General features: G+C 47.8%; 3 protein-coding genes, 2 non-coding genes and 1 pseudogene across 5 annotated transcripts; 4 read left to right on the top strand and 2 right to left on the bottom strand.

Moving 5' to 3' along the window:
- The first annotated feature begins 6,873 nt into the window (after positions 1–6,873).
- On the top strand, positions 6,874–11,436 carry LOC100285854 (SC3 protein). Its single transcript, NM_001158744.2, has 13 exons — positions 6,874–7,063; positions 7,371–7,433; positions 7,531–7,635; positions 7,748–7,810; positions 8,114–8,147; positions 9,072–9,194; positions 9,829–9,891; positions 9,976–10,069; positions 10,166–10,211; positions 10,320–10,387; positions 10,702–10,750; positions 10,894–10,959; positions 11,054–11,436. The coding sequence occupies exons 1-13, from the start codon at positions 7,007–7,009 to the stop codon at positions 11,138–11,140; spliced, it is 918 nt and encodes a 305-aa protein (NP_001152216.1). The 5' UTR covers positions 6,874–7,006; the 3' UTR covers positions 11,141–11,436.
- Positions 11,437–11,755: 319 nt separating this feature from the next.
- On the bottom strand, positions 11,756–12,729 carry LOC100276318 (uncharacterized). The gene is made up of 2 exons (NM_001165565.2): positions 12,591–12,729; positions 11,756–12,412 (listed from the first exon to the last, which is right to left on the bottom strand). Exons 1-2 carry the CDS (start codon positions 12,612–12,614, stop codon positions 11,939–11,941), a joined length of 498 nt encoding a protein of 165 aa, NP_001159037.2. The 5' UTR covers positions 12,615–12,729; the 3' UTR covers positions 11,756–11,938.
- Positions 12,730–13,928: 1,199 nt separating this feature from the next.
- LOC100274985 (uncharacterized) lies at positions 13,929–14,624 on the top strand. Its single transcript, NM_001367800.1, has one exon. It carries the CDS (start codon positions 14,218–14,220, stop codon positions 14,437–14,439), a length of 222 nt encoding a protein of 73 aa, NP_001354729.1. The 5' UTR covers positions 13,929–14,217; the 3' UTR covers positions 14,440–14,624.
- A 3,895-nt stretch (positions 14,625–18,519) lies between these two features.
- On the bottom strand, positions 18,520–19,110 carry LOC109944604 (uncharacterized; annotated as a pseudogene).
- On the top strand, positions 18,654–18,759 carry LOC111591064 (small nucleolar RNA Z107/R87). The gene has a single exon (XR_004856827.1). It is a non-coding gene; the product is annotated as a small nucleolar RNA Z107/R87 (small nucleolar RNA).
- LOC111590997 (small nucleolar RNA R30/Z108) lies at positions 18,858–18,953 on the top strand. Its single transcript, XR_004856766.1, has one exon. It is a non-coding gene; the product is annotated as a small nucleolar RNA R30/Z108 (small nucleolar RNA).
- Positions 19,111–21,002: the final 1,892 nt, after the last annotated feature.

The raw sequence follows: 21,002 nt of genomic DNA, 5'->3' as shown, positions 1-21,002 counted from the left end.
TCCTCGAGAGCCTAATCAAAATTTGCTATGGACAACTCTTGCAGACCAACGAGTGCAGACAAGGCTGGAGAAGGAATATCACTACTCCCCCCACTGACCAGGTAGCGCCAATTGCTTTTCCGAATTAAGGGGATTTCCTCCTCCTCTTCCTCATCCTCGTCAACAATACGAACAACACACCCATTGGGGTTAGCGTCGGTCGGATTGCACCCATTGGGATCAGCATCATCAAGGTCACACCCATTGGGGTCAGCGTCGGCTGGATTGCACCCATTGGGATCAGCATCAGCAAGGTCACACCCATTGGGATCAGCTCCAGTAAAAAGTTCCACTGACACTTCCTTAGTAGCAGGAGCAGAAGGGCCGGCATCCTGATTCAAACATGACACTCGCTGAAGCCTCCTCTTTTTCTTCTTCTTCCCCTCGGCAGGAGCAGTTGGATGAGTGGCTGGGCGAAGGCGCTTTGAGCGAGCACCATCAGGTTTTTGAGTAGTCAAGGTATTTTCAGGCTCGGGGACAGTTGCAGCAGCTATGGTTTCGGTAGAGATGGAGTCGGAGGAATCCTCAGCCAACATGTCCAACATAGCACTTATCTTTGCATCACTTGGGTTTACAGGCATCTCAAAGTGAACTTGCCTTTCATCGTTGGGGAGATCACCAAGTGAAGCAACCAGAGCCTCGACTTCTTCGGGAGAGGGTCGCACTCTAAGACCCAAGCCACTGTCGCTAGCAGGAGGATTGGACACAAAACCGAAAAAAGTCTTGGAAGGTGGCAGATTCCAGGCAGAATATGCAACAGGAGCACCAATATTCGACAATTTGCCTCTAAGGATCATCTCCAGCCGGCTTACCAAATCCATAGCAGGAATCCTCCTGTTGGTAACTCGGGTTGAGTCAGTGACACCACTATACAAATAAGCCGGGTATGCTCTGTCCTTCAGTGGTTGAATGTTCTTGAAAACAAAGTCTGTGACTACCGCTTCAGCAGTCAGACCTCTCTCCTTCAACAAGCCAATTTCAGCAAGCAGAACCCTGGCTTCGGTTATCTCCAAATCTATGGGGGATTCAGTCCAACTTGGAGCACGAACATCCGGCTGTCTCCCCGACCGAGGGGGAATTGCCATGATTCTCTACAACAAACCACTCTAAGCGCCATCCTTTGATGTTGTCCTTGAGTGGGATGTCGAGGTACTCTGACTTCCTCCCACGGCGCATCTCCAAACTCGCACCACCCACGAGCTGGTGCTGCCCCCCGGCCATTCCAGGCCGATAGTGATATAAGTACTTCCACAAGCCAAAATGAGGCAGAATTCCGAGATAGGCTTCACACAAGTGGACGAAGACAGAAACTTGCAGAATGGAGTTGGGATTCAGATGAGTCAGATTCGGATGGTAGAAATCAAGGAGACCGCGAAAGAAAGGAGAAAAATAGGAAGAGCAAGGTCGTGGATGAGAAAAGAAATGTAAATAACGGACTCATGGGTGTCCTCTGTCGGGACAGTAACCCCACGACAGATCCGCCAAGAGCAAAGCTCCATTGGGGGAAGAACTCCGACAGAGACAAGATGAAGAAGGTCCGACTCGGAAACAACAGACATGTGATTACCCGCGAAAGGCAATTGACTGTTGGGATCGATGGGGGGGGATAATCGCAGCGGCGGAATTCTGGCTCTTTCGCTTGGGCGCCATCTCAGTTTCACGCCGAACTGAGCGGAAGCGAGATCAAAGGGAAACAGAGGAGGTCTGGAAGCGGAAAGTAAGGCTAGGGCTCAGAAAGCAGAGGCGTGAGACGGCGCAGTACAAATGGGGTTTTCCCGGGCCAAGCACCGATTCTAAAAGTGCCTAGTCAGCACCCAGTCGTTACTTCTAAAAAACACCAACGTGGCTCGATATAACACAGCTGTTATTTCTAAAACGCTGACGTCACCGGTCTTCACTCGGCTATTACTTCTAAAAACACCGACGTGGCTCGATATAACTCAGCTGTTATTTCTAAAACGCTGACGTCACTGGTCTTCACTCGGCTGTTATTCCTAAAAGCGTCGACATGGCTCAGTATGACTCGGCCGTTTCTTCTAAAACGCCAACGTCACCCGTAATCACTCGGCTGTTATATCTAAAACGTCGAGGCGGCTCAAAAAGACTCGGTTACTCTAAACACAAATACAGTCGATCAGCTAATTGCAAAGGAAACGGAGGAAAAGCAAGAAACGCGCACAAAACGAGGAGAAGTCTTCTGCATTATATAAGGAGGGGAAGTATTTTCACAAACTTAAAAACCAACTAATTATGAGTTGATCTTCTTCCCACTGTTCAGTACATTACACTAATACACTACTACTACACTACTTACACTACACTACTAACTACTACTATATTATTCTAGTAATACTAATACTACTTATCTATACTAACATCTAAACCAGTGGCGCCTAGCCACTGGCCTTGCCGCTGCCGCTGCCGCCCTTGCCGTTGCCGCCGCCGTTGCCGTCGTCGCCCCTGCTGTCGTCGCCATCGCCGTCGCTGTCGCCCCCATCGCCGCCGTCGCCCTCGCCGCCATCGTCACTGTCGCTCCCCTCCTTGGACGAGTCAGAGGAGTCCTCCTCATCCAAGGAGACCTCCGACTCATCCGAGCCCTCGAGCCCAGCGCGCTCGACGGCCCGGATGTAGGTCCACACTTCTGCAGTAATCCCCTGGGAATCATCTGAATTATCAGACGATGCCGGGGGAGAGGCAGGGACCGGCGATCCCTCGAACCCGGAGGAGAATTCCTCCTCCGAGTACTCGGAATCACCGAAGTCCTCCGAGGGAGGAGTCGGCTCGCGCTTCCGCTTGTCGCCGGAATGGTGCGAGGAGCTTCCGCCTTTCTTGCTCTTGCCCATGGTGGAGTAGAAGAGAAGAGAAGAAAGTAAACAGCAAGCGGCAGAGAGATGTGTGAAGACGACAGTGAAGCAAGCGCTCTATTTATAGAAGAAGAAGGCAACCACTCATCTCCTACCACGGTCACTGAACAGTCACAAGTATTCAATAAGCAATTCAAATCGCCTGGAAACAAGTCAGGCGGCTGACGCCGTTTCACGTAACACAGCACCCATTGAGACTCAAGTCAACTGCATGGATGATATGATTACACTCGCAGTCACATCAAGTTACTACTCAGAGCCAGTCCGCTATACGCTCAGTGCACCAAGCCGTCCCTTGCCTACACCCATTGGGGGGGACACCCAGGAATTTTCAATAGATTTTCCCAAGCAGTCGCATCCATACAGTATACACAATGAATGCATCAAGACAAAAGAAGATATCTATGGAGATCGGAAGAAAGCCAAAAAATAAGCCGATGAAGTACAAGTCTAATCAACAGGAGCATTGAAGCATGAAGCGAAAGGAAGACTAGCCAAGGGCCATCTACCGGATGTCCAATCCGTCGCTGATCAAATAAATTTCAAGTTGATGCATGGTCAGGCCATATTGATGATCACAAAAAGACAAAAAACTATATGCTGATCTCTAAAGCATAAACAGATGATGTAATGCTGAAATCTAAGGCATGAAGTGAAGATGAGACAATGCTGGTCTCTAGAGCATAAGTTTAAGTCGGAAGCTATGATTTCTAAAGAAGTATGGGATGAAGACCTCTAAATGGATTATTTTCAGTAATCCACTCAAAGCTCGGGGGCTACACCCATTGGGAGCACCTTCGGTGCACCCAATGAATCATAAGACCCCGAAAACAAAATGTTGATCTCTAAAGCATAGGCTGATGGCAAAATGCTGATTTCTAAAGCATAAGTTTAAGTCGGAAGCTACGATTTCTAAAGAAGTATGGGATGAAGACCTTTGAATGGATTATTTTCAGTAATCCACTCAAAGCTCGGGGGCTACACCCATTGGGTGCACCTTCGGTGCACCTAATGAATTCTTAACCCCAAAGAACGAAACGCCGACCTCCAAGGCGTAAACAGAACACCGATTATTGAAGGTTAAAAGCAAGAGACTATAGAATGGTGCCAGAAGAAGATGACAGAAGAACATTTTTACCAAGTTACTCGGAGCTGGAGGTAATGACTTAGCATACATGTTTCAAAATCGTAAACTGGACCTAGAATCTTTGGGCCGATTATTTCAAAATCATCACAAAGATTGGGGGCTTGTGGGGGACAGATATCCTCCGGGTCCACTAAAAGGCAAGAAGGCCTCGCGGAAGGCCCCAGGCCCATTACTTCACGAGGCCATCCCTTCGTGGGCCAGGGAGGAACTTTCAACAGGACGGATCAACTCGAGCCCATGCGGTTCGCTGAACTCAAAACGCTATCTGCATCATTGATCTGACTTTCCCGCAGCGCTCTCAGACATCGGAGCCAAAGGATTATAAGTCGGTGAGGTTATAGGAAGATAGACTCAATCGGTTCGCTATTACCTAGGAACACGTGGTTATCATATCCGCATGTAACGTCCCACGGTCGAATATATAAGGCCTAGGGGACACCTCTTCAAGATCTCTCTTTCTCCCTCACTACTTAGCCATCCACCCAGTTCTCTAACATCCTCGATACTAGAGAACCTCCCTGTAACCCACCACGCAAAGTATTCACGCCAGGACGTAGGGTATTGCGCATCTCAAAGTGGCCCGAACCTATACAAAATTGTCCACTGTCTCTCATGCATCTAGCGCGAACCATCGAGTTACAGTCGGTAACACCGTCCTACTCCAAAAAGCACCTCGAGGGGCAACCCTGGGTGCGCGGTCGGACCCAAAACACCGACAGCAGTTACATCAAGTGGCGCTGGGTGGTCGATTTGCAACCTGGTGGTGCTTGTTACTCTTAGGGGTTGTGACCTCCTAGATGGCCTGAAGGCTGTGGCTCCATGGAATACCATAGAAGTTGTGTGTGGCTCTAGAGAAGGCATTGTGAGGGGTATCATGCTCACCCCGTGGGAGACGCTAAGAGAAACTCTAGTGAGCAAGGTGTGAAGAGCGCCAAGTGCTTAGCTCGATCATTTGATAGAGCTCAAGTGCGAGCACTCTATGTGGGAGAGTGTGACTTGTGAGTGTGTTGCCACCAAACCCTAACTGAATTGGTGCAATGATATTGATCGATGGACTCAACAATATGCAACTATTCAACATACGAAATGAGATAGGTCTCATGGGCCATGTATCTTAGATAGATCTCATATAGATAGGTTAAGTTGAATAAAAGTAGTTAGTGAGTGCTTATCACTTCAAATCTGCGGATTATAAAATGTACATTTCATGGTATCAATAGACAGAAGACAAGACAGACGTTCACCCAATGGAGTGTGCTTCTCATCTTTTTGGTGCATCGCCACTCCTTTCTTAATGGTTTCCCAAGGTAAGCGACATGCTGCCCTGATGTGGTCTCTAATAGATTGCATCATGGCAGTACAATGTATCACCTTTTCGTTGGTAGATTTTGTACTAAACCTGTTGGCAAGATGTGCTAGTTATCCTGTGTAGGATCAACCTACTTTCTCTCAATTAAGCTTCATGTTATTAGATTGATCTTATACGATTAGATCTATATCACTCACCCGATTGCTACGTTCCACGACATGTGGTTGTAACATGTGCATACGACAACTCGAAAGTCTGATACACATTTGGCACCGTGTCTTACATGCTTCAGTCGCATTATTTGTTTTGGATAGACTTCTTTGGAGTTCTCGATCCATGTTTGCGTGTATGATCATTGGGTCTTGGTCACAGATGCTCCTAGGTTAATGACTTTTTTGTTTATTTGGCCCTAGCTCTGGTTTATAGTTTGGGTAGTTCTGATGTCATTTTGGCTTGTTATCACACATTTGGTTGTACATGCGCCATGTGTCGATCTAGGGCCACTAATCTTCTAAATCATGCTTTAGGCATATCTACTTCCTTTTCAGTCGCTTTCGATGCACGTTTATGTTCATTTATTTGTTTTCTACCAACTTAAAAAGATAATCGACTTAAGAAAGTCGATCAGTACAACCAACATAGATACATGATTTGACTGGAATTTGGCGTTTAATCTATTGTTGTACATGTACATAGCGATCTACTGACCATAACACACTCCCTATGTCTGACAGATAAAACTAGGTGGCAAGCATAGAACCCTTAGGCCTAGTTTGGATACTCTAGTATTGATCCTAATCCACATGTATTGAGGTGGATTGGGGTGTAACTTAAACTATTTTATACCCTAATCCATCTCAACATATGTGGATTGATGTCAATACTAGAGTACTCAAACAAATCCTTACTCGGCTCCACTTATAGTATGTAGAGAAGTTGTGTTTTAAGTGATAACTATCATATACTCGTGCATTGTTACAGTTTTTATATATATGATATATGATAAATTTTGAATTAATAAAACATAAAATATATGTTTTCTATTGATTAGATGGGTGTAAATGTGGAGCCAACAACTAAGGTTCAAACACCCACTTATACATAATTTCACCTTATTTTTTATATAAACTCTCCTATTATATTAGTAGAGAAAAAATTATATGAGTGTGGGTTGATTCTAAAGAAATGTAAGATTTTTTTAAAAAAAATATTGACGTGAAATTACCGTTAAAACTGATGTTCTAATATAGTAGAGATAGAGAAGAGATAAATATATTCGTATATCGCGCGCTACACATCGTAACCGTGTGGACCCAACATTTCCTATGAATTTAACGGGCCCACGAGATACGGGGGAACAGCAGTGAGAAAAAACCAGCAGTGTATATGACAAAAAGGCAAAGTTTGGCCCACGAACGGTTACTGGCCGGACATGTCACATGTGGTTCCGTGTAGGTTCACCCGCCTCTCCTTCGCAATACGGCAAAGAGGAGTCGACACCGCCCGCCCCATGTACTCGGTGTCGGTGTGGTCCTGTGGGCGCGGCGCTGCGTGTGGGCGCTCCTCTGTTCGGCAGGAATCCTCGTTGCCTCCTCACTACTCCAATCTCCATCGCCATTGTCGGCGCAAGCAAAGGGGCGGAGCAGCATGGCGGGGCGCTATGACGGCAACCCCTTCGAGGAGGAAGACGTGAACCCTTTCTCGGTACGCGCGCCCAATCCTCCGCCTCCCTCATCTTGGCGATCCCACCATTGCCCGGGCACATATCTACTTTCCTTATTTGGCACCGGGTTTTTTCCGAGAATCAGTGGGGTATTCGCTACTTCACTCCTCTTTGGATCTGGACGGGGCGCAGATCTGACCACGTCTCGGCGATGGCTTGCAGTATCGCCGTCACCGACACCGCTAGTGCATTTTTTCTCCTTTTTTCTAGCCTAATGATGCAATGCTGCCCTTGAACCTATTGTGCGTGGCTGTGGTTGAAGTTTTTATTGATGGGTTTCCTTGGTAGCAACAAACGCGCGGCAAGGCTGGCGGGCAATCCAACTTTGGCGGTGGCGCGTTTTATATGCCTGTGAGTTGTTCTGTTCTTATGAGCTATGCGACCCCTGTGGTATGGTACATCGTATTGCTTGTCTGCTCAATATTGTATTGTTTCTGCTGAAATGTAGAACCCCCAAAACGTGCCTCCGACATCCAATTCACGCCTTTCGCCGCTCCCTCCTGAACCGGCAGACTTCAGTGCTACAGTGGATATACCCCTTGACTCGTCAAAGGTGCATATGAATGTGCATTGCTTTCGCACATGCAAAATGTGGCTATAATGAACACACTTACTAGGACATGCTGTTCAGCACAACCAATAACTTGTGATTTGTGGATATCCAGGACCTGAAGAAAAGAGAGAAGGAGCTGCAAGCAAGGGAAGCGGAATTAAACAAGAGGGAGAAGGTATGCTGCACATGACATGACACATGCATCTACATCTATATCAGTTTTAATTAAACACAACACAATCACGGCTCCTTTTTTAAGCTTGAGATAATTGGTTTTGTTGTTGTTCAGATGGTTGCTTTATTTTTTGTTCCTTGCCTACTGGGCTTAAATGTGAATTGGAATTCACTTATTAAATCCCTACTAGACTCTACTTCGCTGCCCCAAATTGTATTTTTTTCTGCTGTACTCTGATATAATTGGATGAACCTATGAAAAACTGTCGCATTTTCTGACTGTTGTATCTGTTATATTAACTAGGAACTAAAACGGAGAGAGGAGGCTGCAGCAAGAGGTAAATGCTCATCGTTTCTTGCATAGTTTTCAAGTCGTCTGGTCGTTGATGGTGACCGATTAGGCGATTAATCATGATTGGGACGTCGACCAGGCCGATTAATCGGTGACAGGTCGTCCACCTAGTCGTCCTAAATGTCCTGTACTAATCAAGACATATAATTATACATATAGTTATATACACTAAAGTGTATAGTTATATACTATATAATATACTTCAAACAGCAGTAGGTAATCAAAACTACAGCTGAAACAAAACTGAATGCTAAATTGAACAAGGAGAAAAGGTGGATCAGATTTGTGTATTACTGAAACCAAACTGAGGCGCCAAATTTGGACCCAGGGTTGGCTTTCCATGTTCACAACTTCTGGTCGCAGCAAATACCTAATCGGACGATTAGTTGCGATTAGGCGACGATTACTCAGACGACCGGACAACCAGACTACCTAATCAGGCTGGAACCCTAATTGACTTCATCTGACCGACCAGGACGATTAATCAGACGATTTGAAAACCATGGTTTCTTGTTTATTAATGACTAGGTTGAAGAACTGTACATTCATAGTATCTTTGTCAGTTCCCATTGAATTAGAATTAAGCATGCGATTTACCTTACTTTGGATGCTAGAAGTATGGCATATTACATCTGTTGCACACAGCACACACGCCTGCACGCAGTTTTAATGCTAACCAGGGTCTAATTGCTGTCTTGAAGCAAGTGTACTGTGGTAAATTACACTACCTATAGTTATGTAAAACACGTGTGAATAGTGAACATCAGAAAGTTTGGAAGGCTTTCATACATCCTTTTTCTTTTCACTCAACAGGGCATTGGCATGAAAATTATTTTGATCCATGTTTTTAAGATAAAGTTCATTTTGTTTCACAAGTTTCTAAGCTTACATTTCATTATTTGTTTGGCAGCTGGCATTGTCATTGAGGAGAAAAATTGGCCTCCTTTTATGCCACTCATCCATCATGATATCATCAATGAGATACCGAGTCACCTTCAAAGAATGCAATATGTTGCATTTGCCTCGTTTCTTGGTATGCTGCTTCTGATTCAACATCCTGAAAACTTTTATTCTGATGAATAATATTCAACATTCTTTTTTATTTAATGGTGCAATTTGCAATGGACATGCCTCCCCCCCCCCCCAAATATATTGGATGATGTTCTTTTAAGTTTGACATCTTGGATTTTCCATTAGTCTGATCTTCTCACAGGTGGGTTGTGAACCTATATGTAAGACATGCAAGTGATTTGTTCCAACCTTTGAATCAATGACTCCAGCATTCCTGTAACAGTTTTGATCAGATATGTTTTAGAATGGAAATTTGATACTTAGATTGATACATTTCTTAATTTTTAGCCAGAGTGCAAGTAATTAGATTGATATGTGTGCTGATGGAATTATCAGTGACACTAATGGTTATGTTCTAGTATGTCTGCATTTTCCAAACATGCTAATTTAGTTTCTTAAACCGAGAGAGGAGCTTTTCTAAGTTTTTGATGGTACTGAAAAGTTGCATTCCATTTGAAGTTATACAGAGCTATATCGCATTGAGAAATCTACATATTTACAGAGGCAAAGATCGAAGGACTAGCAATTTAACTTATTAATTTGTATATGATTTATTGAATCATATTATTTCAACAGTTATATTTGGTATTGAATAGGGTTGGTTTGCTGCCTCTTCTGGAATGTCATAGCAGTTACTACAGCTTGGATCAAGGGGGAAGGTATACTGATTCATTTTGATGTTATTTGTGGTTCTATAAAATTGTCCCAGGCTCACATTTTCAAAATTGTATTAACCATTTCAGGTGTTAAGATCTGGTTATTGGCAATAATTTACTTCATATCTGGTGTTCCTGGTGCATATGTTTTGTGGTATCGTCCTCTGTATAATGCAATGAGGTAATTTATTTGAAATCTCATCACATTATTTTGTGCCTCTACCATATATCTTTGTATGCATGGATAGGTAATGTTTACTGGCAACTTGTTTTGTAGGACTGATAGTGCATTGAAGTTTGGATTGTTCTTCTTGCTTTACTTGGTAAATATAACAAATTTCTTACTTAAGTGTCTAGGAATTATGATTTTGCATTATTATTATTATTATTATTGTTGTGGTTGTTTAAGCTTGAACCTCCTGTGCTTACAGTTCCATATTCTTTTCTGCGTGTTTGCTGCTGTGGCTCCTCCTGCTGTATTTGAGGGAAAATCATTGGCGTAAGTTTCTTGCTTGCTTTTTCCTAAAAGCTTTTGGGTTCTGTAAACTTGCACTCGATCAAATGTTTTTTTACTACGATTTATGGGTGACACAATCTGTAGATTACACTTCAACGTGTCTGTAAAGTAACAATGATGTTAAAATTAGTTTAGTTTGTTTATATAGAACAAATCTCCACTGCCTCATTTCCTGGGTGAACGGAGTTGTTGTGGTCGATGTGACGATGTGTAGAGGGGCGCTAGATAATTGAGACATCCTTGCAGTAGCTTGTGGATCTTTGGCATGAACTAACTCCTGTTGTTTAATCTTGCAGAGGAATTTTGCCAGCAATTGATCTTATCAGCGTGAATGCTTTGGTTGGGGTAAGCTGAGCACCTTTTTGTTTGATAAATGAGATATATAGCTTTGAAAGTATTGATAAATTATCTTCATCTAGTATCCTTGATGCGAAATATAATTCTCTGATTTGTTTAGTAACTGAGTAATCCATACGAGTGTTCTGCAGATATTCTACTTTGTTGGATTTGGATTGTTTTGTCTGGAATCGTTGCTCAGCATCTGGGTCATCCAGGTCAGTTTTCTATGATCAACCGTTCTGATTTTCCTGAACCTGAACCAAATTCAGTGCGATAGATCTAAGTCCTTTTTGGACTCTCCGCGTGCAGCAAGTGTACATGTACTTCCGTGGAAGTGGAAAGGCTGCAGAGATGAAGCGTGATGCGACAAGGGGTGCAATGAGAGCCGCATTTTAAGTGGTATTTTTGTGATGATAGTCCAAAGTCCCAATCGCATACTTCCGGTGGATAGGTTGTGCCAACAAACAGAGGCTGGCATATGTTTCTTCCTTGGTTGCTGACTGTGACTAAACTGCCAGTATAGGTTATCGTGATGTTACAAGTCCCTGTTTTAACTAAAATACATAGGGAACGTGCAGCTTGTACTTCATCGTTTTATTTTTGGTAGTTGAAATATGGACTTATGAATCATCTTTAGTTAAGTTGTACAGTGCTGTTAACTATTTATACTAGTTTTTGAGCGGCTATTTGTACTTGTTGAAGGAGTAATACATAGTGGTGATATTGGTGGAAGCATCTGCGGGCAAGGCAGCGAACGATCCAACTAGTCCCAATAATTTTCTAGCGTGTGGGAGGTGCACATACATGTGTAATCGTGTACTAGTTTGAGTGCGGTGTGTGAAGTGTCCATAGTCTCTTGGATAACCCACGATGCAGCGCTTAACTATCTGCCTGTCATCGGTCGCTCAGCGCAGTGGCAATGTGGCATTCCAGCATATATATAGCAAGCACCACGCTAGACGATTTGGATCTAGGAAAACATGATAATGTGTACGTACGCGAGTTTGTAAATGTGCAGCAAACTGTGAATGAAACATATAATTGCACAGTGGAAGATATAATTGTATGGTTGAACATGTTGTAAGCTGTAACCTTGTCACTTTGGAAGACAGACAGAGCTTTAAGCCCTTCTTTTTCGTTCTTCTTCATCGTAAGTTCGTACCCCTAGTATCATGTTTCTCAGTAGTAAGAAGATCACCGCAGCGGCTTGAAGATCTGGGAGTAAGGCGAGACGACGGCCTCCTGCACCATCCTCCGGCCGTCGCTGGGGTCGGGCCCCCACTGGAGCTCGCTCATGTTGGGGGTCTCCACGAAGAGCATGGCGAACTCGCCCACCTTCTCGGCGCGCCCGCGGCGGCCCGCCCGCAGCACCAGGGCGTTCCCCCTGTGGTACGAGAAGATGCCGTCCGTGAGCCGCACGATGTCGCCCGGCTCGAACGCGCCGCACTCGGCGCCCCACAGCAGGAAGTGCGCCGCCGCGGTCTCGTCCGCCACAAGCGCCAGGCACGTCTCCTCCCTGGCGCCGCCCTGTCGGCGGGTCGACGGCGCCGCCTTGTCGAGCACGATGAACGTCGTGTTCACCGTGTTGGTCGCGGCCGGGACCAGGTCCTTGAGCTTCACCGCCATGACGCCGGAGACGGCGGCGGCGCCCTCGCTCGGCGCGTCGGCCTGCGACAGTTGGGTAGCAGCTGAGCTGGGTGATCGCCGTGGAGTAGAAGCACCTAACCTAGTGTCGCATTTGGTCGAGCACCCTGCGGGTGTCTTGGGTTCGCACGACGACGGGTACCGTACCAGCCAGGGAACCAAACGCGGGAGACGTTGTAAAGAGGAGGAACGCTGGACTCACCTCTCTCTGTGCCATTGCCATCATGAATGGGGTATGTACGCCGCTGCCTGCTGACTTATGTGCTCCACATCCACTCCACCGCCGCCGCCGCCGCCTCAGGCAGAGGTAATAGTCGTGGTGGGCCTGAGACCTGAGCTGTGAATGTGATGGCGCGCGCGACAAGGACGTGACGGGCAGTGGATGCACATTATTCCTTAATCGTGGTCGAGGGAAGGAACGAACGCCTTTGTCTGCTTATGACGGCCGAATTAAGGTGGGGGCTGGCTACGTCAATTGCCAGCGTGACACATCACGTGCACCAGTTATGGACGCACCGATTCGTGGCGTGTTGTGTTGGGCCAACATTCCCAATTTGTTATGGTCATGGGGCACCCGTCCTCAATCATGGTCACAATCTCACACTTTCCCTCTTTCTACCACAATGTTTAAGGTCTCAGAACCTAGAAAACCAAGCCAACATAAGATGATGCAATCCGCTGGCAGCATAATTAAGCACAAACTACTGACGATGATCCGGTTACTTATACTTAGGCGGCAGCTCTGTCACATTCTGTACGAGAAACCAACTGTAAACGACGTCTTCCTGCCTCTCGTTTGCTTCGCAAGGAAGCCTTTTGGCATTCCCTACTTCCGCGTGCATAATAACTGCGTATGGTCCGTGTGACGGTTGTGCGTATTGAAAGGGGATCGGGATTAGGATGGGCCTTGATAGTGGAACACTGTTGTTGTTTCCCGTCACATTATACTCACGGTCTCTTATGTTTAGTTTGGAAATTTAGATCATCTTCAGGATGGTGGGAAGTTGAGAAAATTAGCCTCTCTATGGAGATTTGAATTTCTAAACTAGTTCTTAAGTTTTTTTTCTCAAAGAACTAAAAACCTTCTTCGTTTAGGCGAATTTTTTTTTCTAGACTTAGATATTCTTAGTCTGAGGTCTAAATTCTCGCTAGGTTGCAATTGCAAAGCTGCCTGACAGACAGAAAGCAATCATGTCCTTAACGTCCGTTCCTTTCTTTCTTTCTTTCTTTGCTAGAGCCTAGAGGGCCGCTGGAGTCTGCAATCTCGCGCGTACAAATGCAAATGTTTCGCGTGAATCCCATCCGGTGGCCATCAGGCATCAGCTGCTCCACTCCAGTACTATTATGTACTCCACGCACCACACTGGTCACTGGTGCAGCACTACCCGTTCCGGAAACAAGTGAGCTGAGGAAGCGTACGCGCCATGGTCGGCAAGACATTAACGCCTCCTCCACTACCCTAGCTTAGCTAGGACTGCCCGCCATCAATGCGGTCCACATGCCTCGCCTTTAAATTGAATCCCCTACTACCACCCTCTCCTTCGCCCCCGCCGCATCACGCAGAATTTGCTTACTGCCTGCTCTGCTCGCCATTGCTGACTCCCTCCCTCCCTCCCTCCCTCGCCACCGAAAAGCTAGCCCGCCCGGCCGTTGCTTGCAAGCCTCGCTCCGCATTATTGCCACCTGCCGCCGGCAGCCAGCGCGCGCGGCGCAACACGCAAGCAGAACAACGGTGTCTGTTCGGTTGTTGTTGTTGTTGGAGAGAGCGCGCGATCCAATCCAAGGAACCAGGGAGGAGGAGCGTGCAGTGCAGTGGCAGTGCAGGAGCGATGGTGTTCTTCTGCTTCCTGGTGGACCAGCGGCGGACGGTGCGGAGCAGCAAGCCGGCGGCGGGGATCTGCTCGCGCTGCGGCGGGTGCGCCAGCGTGGCGGACATGGAGACCGCCACCAGGGTCTGCTACCTGCTCACCGTGCACCGGAGCACCTGGCGCGCCATCATCTGCACCTTCTGCGGCGCCATGCTCAAGTCCTACCGCCACTACAGGCTATAGCACTGGTAGCGGTACGGCACTACCTACCGGTAGACGATGGAGTCGGTCGGTGGATCGCGCGCCTTTTTCCGCGGCTTCCGATCCCGGGTTTTTTTTTTGTTCCTGCTTGATCATGCTGGGGTTTGCAGGTTATTGTAATGGTACTATGGCAGCTTGCCGGTGCATAAATATGGAATGGGAGTCATGAATATTAAATGTTGTTTGGTTCACGAAAAGTAACAATGGTAGTAATGATTCAAACTTAAATATCAACGGCAACAAGTTTGAATAGACCGGTATCAATTTTTATCATGATATCTAATTATAGTTAAAATTAAATAAGCATGATTTAATGTTATTAGTTATTCGTCGCGTTATAAAAGAACCAAACAATAACTGAATGAGTTCTGTACTATTCAACAACCTTGGCAAATGCTTTATTTCGAAACGACATTTCCAATAAAATAAACAAGTGCGTACACAGTTCAACTTGCGTGGGAGTTTCAAAATTTCATCAGCAAGGGTTTCGCTAACTCTGTCCCCGACCGCCAATTGATTACGCATGCGAGATCATCATTTAAATTATTGACGCGGGCGCTACCAAACAACGGCCCTACAATGCTACTACGGCGGCGCTACCAAACAACAGGAACATCCGCCTGCTCCTGCGCAGCTGTCGCCTACTGGTGTCATTCCTAAGCTGTCAGGGTCAATGCTACTACGGCGGCGGTGCACCCTGGCTGGCACGCAGTGAATACAGCCAGCCCAGGCCAGCACGAGCTTTTTGGACGGACGGACGGCGGGTGGACGGATCAGGCGGCAGCGGCAGGAGCGCACCAGCTGACCAGCGCGACGGACAGTTGGGAGCTGGGGCTCCGAACAACCGAGAGCGTTGCACAGACACGGATGCCGAACGCCGGGCATGCTGGTTTCAGGTGCGCCATCCCGGCACGGCAGACACCCCTGCAGCCGGCGTTGGATCGGCAACGGCAAGCATGGACATGACCCGGGACGTGAGGACTGAGTGAGCCACTGAGTGGAGGAGGGCGGGGCGATCACCGATCAGTGATGGGGGCACACGGGGCCTGGCGGTGCTGGTGGTGTTTGGGTTTTGGTCACTGGTTGAATGGATTGGAGTGGACTTCTAACCGTCGGTCGGCTGCCTGAATGATCGACATGATCGACACCCCACCTCAACATCGCCAGAGATAAGGTTGCAGAATATGGAAGATTCTTTGCGTGGCGATGTGTGCCAGAATGCGTACTGGTGTGGTGAGCAGTAACGGACAGATTGTTTTCAATGATGCGTCATGCATGGGTGTTGGGTGCGCATCTTCCGCCAGCCACCTGCTGTTCTTTGTCAGAGGTTGCCAGTGCCACACCACACTGATGCAGCAACGACGCTGACACGGAAAAAGGATGGGTGCTGAATAGGAATGTACAGTGATCAGAATCGAATGGATATATAGTTTTACATTCAGAGAGGTGTTAACAGTTATGCAGTGTGCTCTCTTGTTACACTCAATCTGGAGAATTCTTGGAGTGCTCGGACTGCACGAGGATTTCTATGTGCTCTGCATTCCGGCCGAGCTGTCCTAGGCTGTGCATCATCATCCTCTCGCCTCTGCCCACATCACATCTCGACTTTACTTTCGCCTTCTACCGTAAAAACCGCAGCAGGCTACATCCTTAGCCTATATTCACATCAACTTTTTTTTATTTCATAATTAAGAAATTAACGTAGATTTATTTCAACGCTTAGAAATCGCACAACGTAATGAAATTGTGTGTGAAATAAGCGCCACCTAGGTAGGGGTATCTATTGAGAGATTGGGGATGAAATTTATGATTTTTTTGTAAATTTTTTTTGAATTTTTTGAACTCCAAAAACGGCTAGCACATATGGACCAATCAGAAGCCGTCACGTCGCTCTCGCTCGCTGCATCGTCCGTGCCATTACGTCGATCTTCTCTAAACGTCAAAATAAATCTGCGTGAATTATTTAATTCTCAAATATAAAAAGAACTAATGTGGCTATAGGCCGAGGCTATAGTCTATTGTATACTGGGCGAGAGTGATGTCAAAAGCTATAGGCTTGTTGGAAGAATTTTATGTTGTTCGGCTAAGCTAAACTAACGGTCGTTGCAGTCATCCCATAATGATTCGGTGAGTGGCTCGCAGCCCAACTCCAGCTGCATATGCTGCGTTTAGCTCAAGCCAACAACTTATCGTAAATATACAAATTTTCTTTGTTGGCAACAAAAAAGATTAGTGTCTCTGAAAGTGCTGATAATTTGTTGGAAGAATTCTTAGGCTGATCGGTTGAGATAAACTAACAATCACAGTGACTCGTTGAGTGGCTCGCAGCCACAACTGTACCTGCGTGTGTTGCTTTTAGCTCAAGCTAACGACTTATCGTAAACAGACCAAAATTTCTTCATTGGCAAAAAAATGATTAGTGTCCTTGAAAGTGATGATGATTTGTTTGATGAATTTTATGTTGTTAGGTTGAGCTAAACTAACGGTCGCTGTAGTCATCCCATAGTGATTCGCTGAGCGGCTCGCAGCCACAGCTGCAACTGCATGAGACACTTTTAGCTCAAGCGAAAGGCTTATCATAAATAGATCAAATTTTCTTCATTGACAAAAAAGATTAGTGTCTCTGAAAGTGTTGATGATTTGTTGGGAGAATTCTAGGCTATTCGGTTGAGCTAAAGTAACGGTTGTTGCAGTCAACCCATAGTAATTCGATGAGTGGCTCGCAGCCACAACTATAACTACATGTGCTGCTTTTAGCTCAAGTGAGCGACTTATCATAAATCGACTAAAATTTTCTTCTTTGGCAAAAAAAGATTAGTGTCTCTAAAAGTGTTGATTTGTTGGAAGAATTTTTAGGTTATTTGGTTGAGCTAAACTAATGGTCGCTACAGACATCTACAACTACAACTGTGCTTTTAGCTCAAGTCGAACGACTTATATATAGACTAAATTTTCTTCGTTGGCAAAAAAAGATTAGTGTATCTGAAAGTGCCGATGATTTGTTAGAACAATTCTTAGGACAGTGGACAGTGTGGGCAGAACAAAAAAGTCTTAAGGGTATGTACATTGTACAACCTCATTTAATGTTCTTCACGAAGAGGCTGCATGACTCTTTATACATTATGTCTTTTGATAATATTTATAATGTTACTAATTTTAAAGACTCTTTATTGTTTATTGTATGATGAAGTTTTCTAGGTGTGTCTTGTGTATCTATACTACTCTATTAAGACTCTACCGTCAGCGTCCACACCCAACGCCCCCGCCATGCCCCCGCATCTGCCTCCCTCCCACGCCCGCGCACAGGCATCGAGCCCTCCGCCCCCGTCCGTCTCGCCGTAACGCGCGCGGCTCGCGGTAACTTCCACCAGGTAACTCCCACGTCCTACACGCTCTCGTTCGTTGCTTTCACGAGGCCAAGGCCACCGACGCCCCCGAGGTCGTCGTTTAGGGGTCCCCTCCCCGCCGCCGAGTACGTCGAGTCCATGGACAGGGCCAACGCCGTAGCCACTGGGCCCGCCGCCGAGTCTGCGCGGGCGGGGCGCACGACTCCATGGACAGGGCTACCTCCCCGTTCGAGGGCGACTCGCCAATGTTGCAGCCGCAAGCCGGTTGTACGTTGTAGCCGCAGGCCCCGCCGTCGAGTCCACCGAGCGGGGCGCACGACTCCATGGACAGGGCCACCTCGCCGAGGAGCGGCTCCGCCACAGGCCGATCCGACGCCGCAGCCGTAGGCCCCCGCCGCCAAGTGCGCCGAGCGAGGCGCACATCCCTCGACGCCGCTTTCTTCGACGGCCTCTCGTCGAGTTCGCGCCGCCAAGAAGGTCGTGCCCGACGACAAGCTTGCTCGACGCATCGGGCGCGCGCTCCATAGTACCAGCGTGATGCCACGCCGCCCTCCACGCTCGACGCGTTCACTTCCTTTGGTGTCATCTAGGTGCTCCTCCACCCGATCCCGAAGGTTAGTTTCTTTCTGTTTTTTTTTGCATAGGTATGCTCTGTCGTGCACGACGGTCGTGGATTTGTTTAGGTTCAAAACACCTCGCCTCAATCCATCCGACATCAAGCCAAATCTGTCGAGTCTAGGTTTAGAACCCCTCCAGATAGTGGATCAATCATTCTTTCTCTTCGTCGTATTGCAGTTCCATCTTCTTCCCGTTCGTCGTAATCAATTCTTTGCGTGAAGTCTCAAGTGCGATGGAGTGATGACTCGGTAATATTCAAGCTCAACATATCAAATCACAGGTCTCTCTGTACACGAGATCGACCTATATGTAGATTTTTCTGTTGAGTCGATCCATCTAATTTCTCTCTTTGGGTCTCGTTTATTTGCGATTCGAAGTTTTTTCTCCGGACGGTTTATTTTTCTGCTTGCTTTTCCCCCATTCGAGTGTGGATTAAATTGTTGCGATGAGGATACCAAGCTCCCTCTTCTGAAGATTTTGAGACACTCGCAGGCAGAATCAAACCAATAACCCTATTGCCACCACTAATAACTACAGATCCCCTCCAATCTTGTTTTATCGCTTTTCTTGCTCCGTGATTGATCTTGGATAGTGAATATCAATTGATGCATGATCCAACACTTGATCCAATGTCGCCTTCTGCCGAGTGTGTAATGCACATACATCTCTGTATATGAATCCTTGGCATGTTACTGTAATGGTTTTCAATTTTTTGTCAATCGGTATATCAAATGACGATCGATATTGGAAACTTCATCAAAATATGTGACAAGTAACCTTTAATCTGAGTATGAGTTACCCTCAAATGCCTTTAGCGAAGCTTTCTGTCGATCACACATATTTTCGTATGACCAGGTGATGTCCATGGCGAGTACTCTAAGGTTATTTGATTTTTCACTTCGTGGCAACGCACGCGCACATATCAAGTGATGCTAACAGAAATATAGAATAACAATTGATCTTTTGCATATCAATGTGTTTTAGCATATAGATTCCATAGCAACGCACGTGTCGGCGTTTCGAGACCGGGGGTCCCCAAGCCGACGAGTGAAATATCGCCGCGTGCCCCAGCCCAGATGGGTCGACGCGAGGCTGAGCGCGAAGGGGGGAAGTGAGGTGGCCGGAGATGGGCGTGAGAGAGGTGGAAATCCCGCGGCCTTCGTGTTCGTCCCACGCCCAGGTCGGGTGCGCTTGCAGTAGGGGGTTACAAGCGTCCACGCGGGAGAGGGAACGAGCGGCCTCACGCGAGCGCCTGCCTCGTCCTCGTCCCCGCGTGGCCAACCCACTCTAAGAGGGCCCTGGTCCTTCCTTTTATAGGCGTAAGGAGAGGATCTAGGTGTACAATGGGGGTATAGCAGAGTGCTACGTGTCTAGCGGAGGAGAGCTAGCGCCCTAAGTACATGCCGTCGTGGCAGCCGGAGAGATTTTGGAACCCAGCTGGTGTGATGTCGTGGCCGTCGGAGGAGTGCTGGAGCCTGGCGGAGGGACAGCTGTCGGAGCTGCTGAGTCCTTGCTGACGTCCTCTTGCTTCCGTAAGGGGGCTGAGAGCCGCCGTCGTCACAGAGTATGCGGGGGCCATCATTGCCTATCTGGCGGAGTGAGCCAGATGGGACGCCGGTCTTGTTCCTCGTGGCCCGAGTCAGCTCGGGGTAGGGTGATGATGGCGCCTCCTGTTGACGTGGCTGGTCTGCGCCCTAGGTTGGGCGATGTGGAAGCTCCTCCGAAGCCGAGGTCGAGTCTGTCTTCCGTGGCCGAGGTCGAGTCCGAGCCCCTGGTTCGGGCGAGGCGGAGACCGTCGGCTTAGGCTAGGGCGGAGTCCGAGCCCTGGGGTCAGGCGGAGCGGAGTTCGTCGTCTTCCGGGGCTGAGCCCAAGTCCGAGCCCTAGGTCAGGCGGAGCGGAGTTCGTCGTCTTCCGAGGTTGAGCCCGAGTCCGAGCCCTGGATCGGGTGGAGCGGAGTTCGCCGTCTTTCGGGGCTTAGCCCAAGTCTGAGCCCTGGGTCGGGCGGAGCGGAGTTCGCCGTCTTCCGGGGCTTAGCCCGAGTCCGAGCCCTGGGTCGGGCGGAGCGGAGTTCGCCGTCTTCCGGGGCTTAGCCCGAGTCCGAGCCCTGGGTCGGGCGGAGTGGAGTTCGCCGTCTTTCGGGGCTTAGCCTGAGTCCGAGCCCTGGGTCGGGCGAACCAGAGCTTCCTATGGTGCCTGCGGCCGGGCCTGACTGCCTGTCAGCCTCACTCTGTCAAGTGGCACCGCGGTCGGTGCGGCGCAGGCGGCGCTGTCTTTCTGTCAGACCGGCCAGTGGAGCGGCGAAGTGACGGCAGTCACTTCGGCTCTGTCGGCTGGGGGGGCGCGTCAGGATAAAGGTGTCAGGCCACCTTTGCATTAAATGCTCCTGCAATTTGGCCGGTTGGTGCGGCGATTTGGTCAGGGTTGCTTCTTGGCGAAGACAGGGCCTCGGGCGAGCCGGAAATATGTTCGCCGCTGGAGGGGGAGCCTCGGGCGAGACGGAGATCCTCCGGGGTTGGCTGCCCTTGTCCGAGGCTAGGCTCGGGCGAGGCGTGATCGAGTCCCTCGAATGGACTGATCCC

This window comes from Zea mays, chromosome 2, assembly GCF_902167145.1.
Source record: "Zea mays cultivar B73 chromosome 2, Zm-B73-REFERENCE-NAM-5.0, whole genome shotgun sequence".
In the NCBI taxonomy this organism is placed as follows: Eukaryota; Viridiplantae; Streptophyta; class Magnoliopsida; order Poales; family Poaceae; genus Zea; species Zea mays.
Note: the sequence above shows the minus strand (reverse complement) of the source record. Positions and strands in the feature narration are given on the sequence as shown.

What these genes read in the sequence shown, in the direction of transcription:
- LOC100285854 (NM_001158744.2), top strand. Translation starts at nt 7,007, where the DNA reads ATGGCGGGGCGCTATGACGGCAACCCCTTCGAGGAGGAAGACGTGAAC. An exon ending in AGCTTGGATCAAGGGGGAAG is followed by an intron (nt 9,892 to 9,975) that starts GTATACTGATTC and finishes TAACCATTTCAG; the next exon opens with GTGTTAAGATCTGGTTATTG. An exon ending in TGTTCTTCTTGCTTTACTTG is followed by an intron (nt 10,212 to 10,319) that starts GTAAATATAACA and finishes CTGTGCTTACAG; the next exon opens with TTCCATATTCTTTTCTGCGT.
- LOC100276318 (NM_001165565.2), bottom strand. Translation starts at nt 12,614, where the DNA reads ATGATGGCAATGGCACAGAGAGAG. An exon ending in TGGCAATGGCACAGAGAGAG is followed by an intron (nt 12,413 to 12,590) that starts GTGAGTCCAGCG and finishes CAACTGTCGCAG; the next exon opens with GCCGACGCGCCGAGCGAGGG.
- LOC100274985 (NM_001367800.1), top strand. Translation starts at nt 14,218, where the DNA reads ATGGTGTTCTTCTGCTTCCTGGTGGACCAGCGGCGGACGGTGCGGAGC.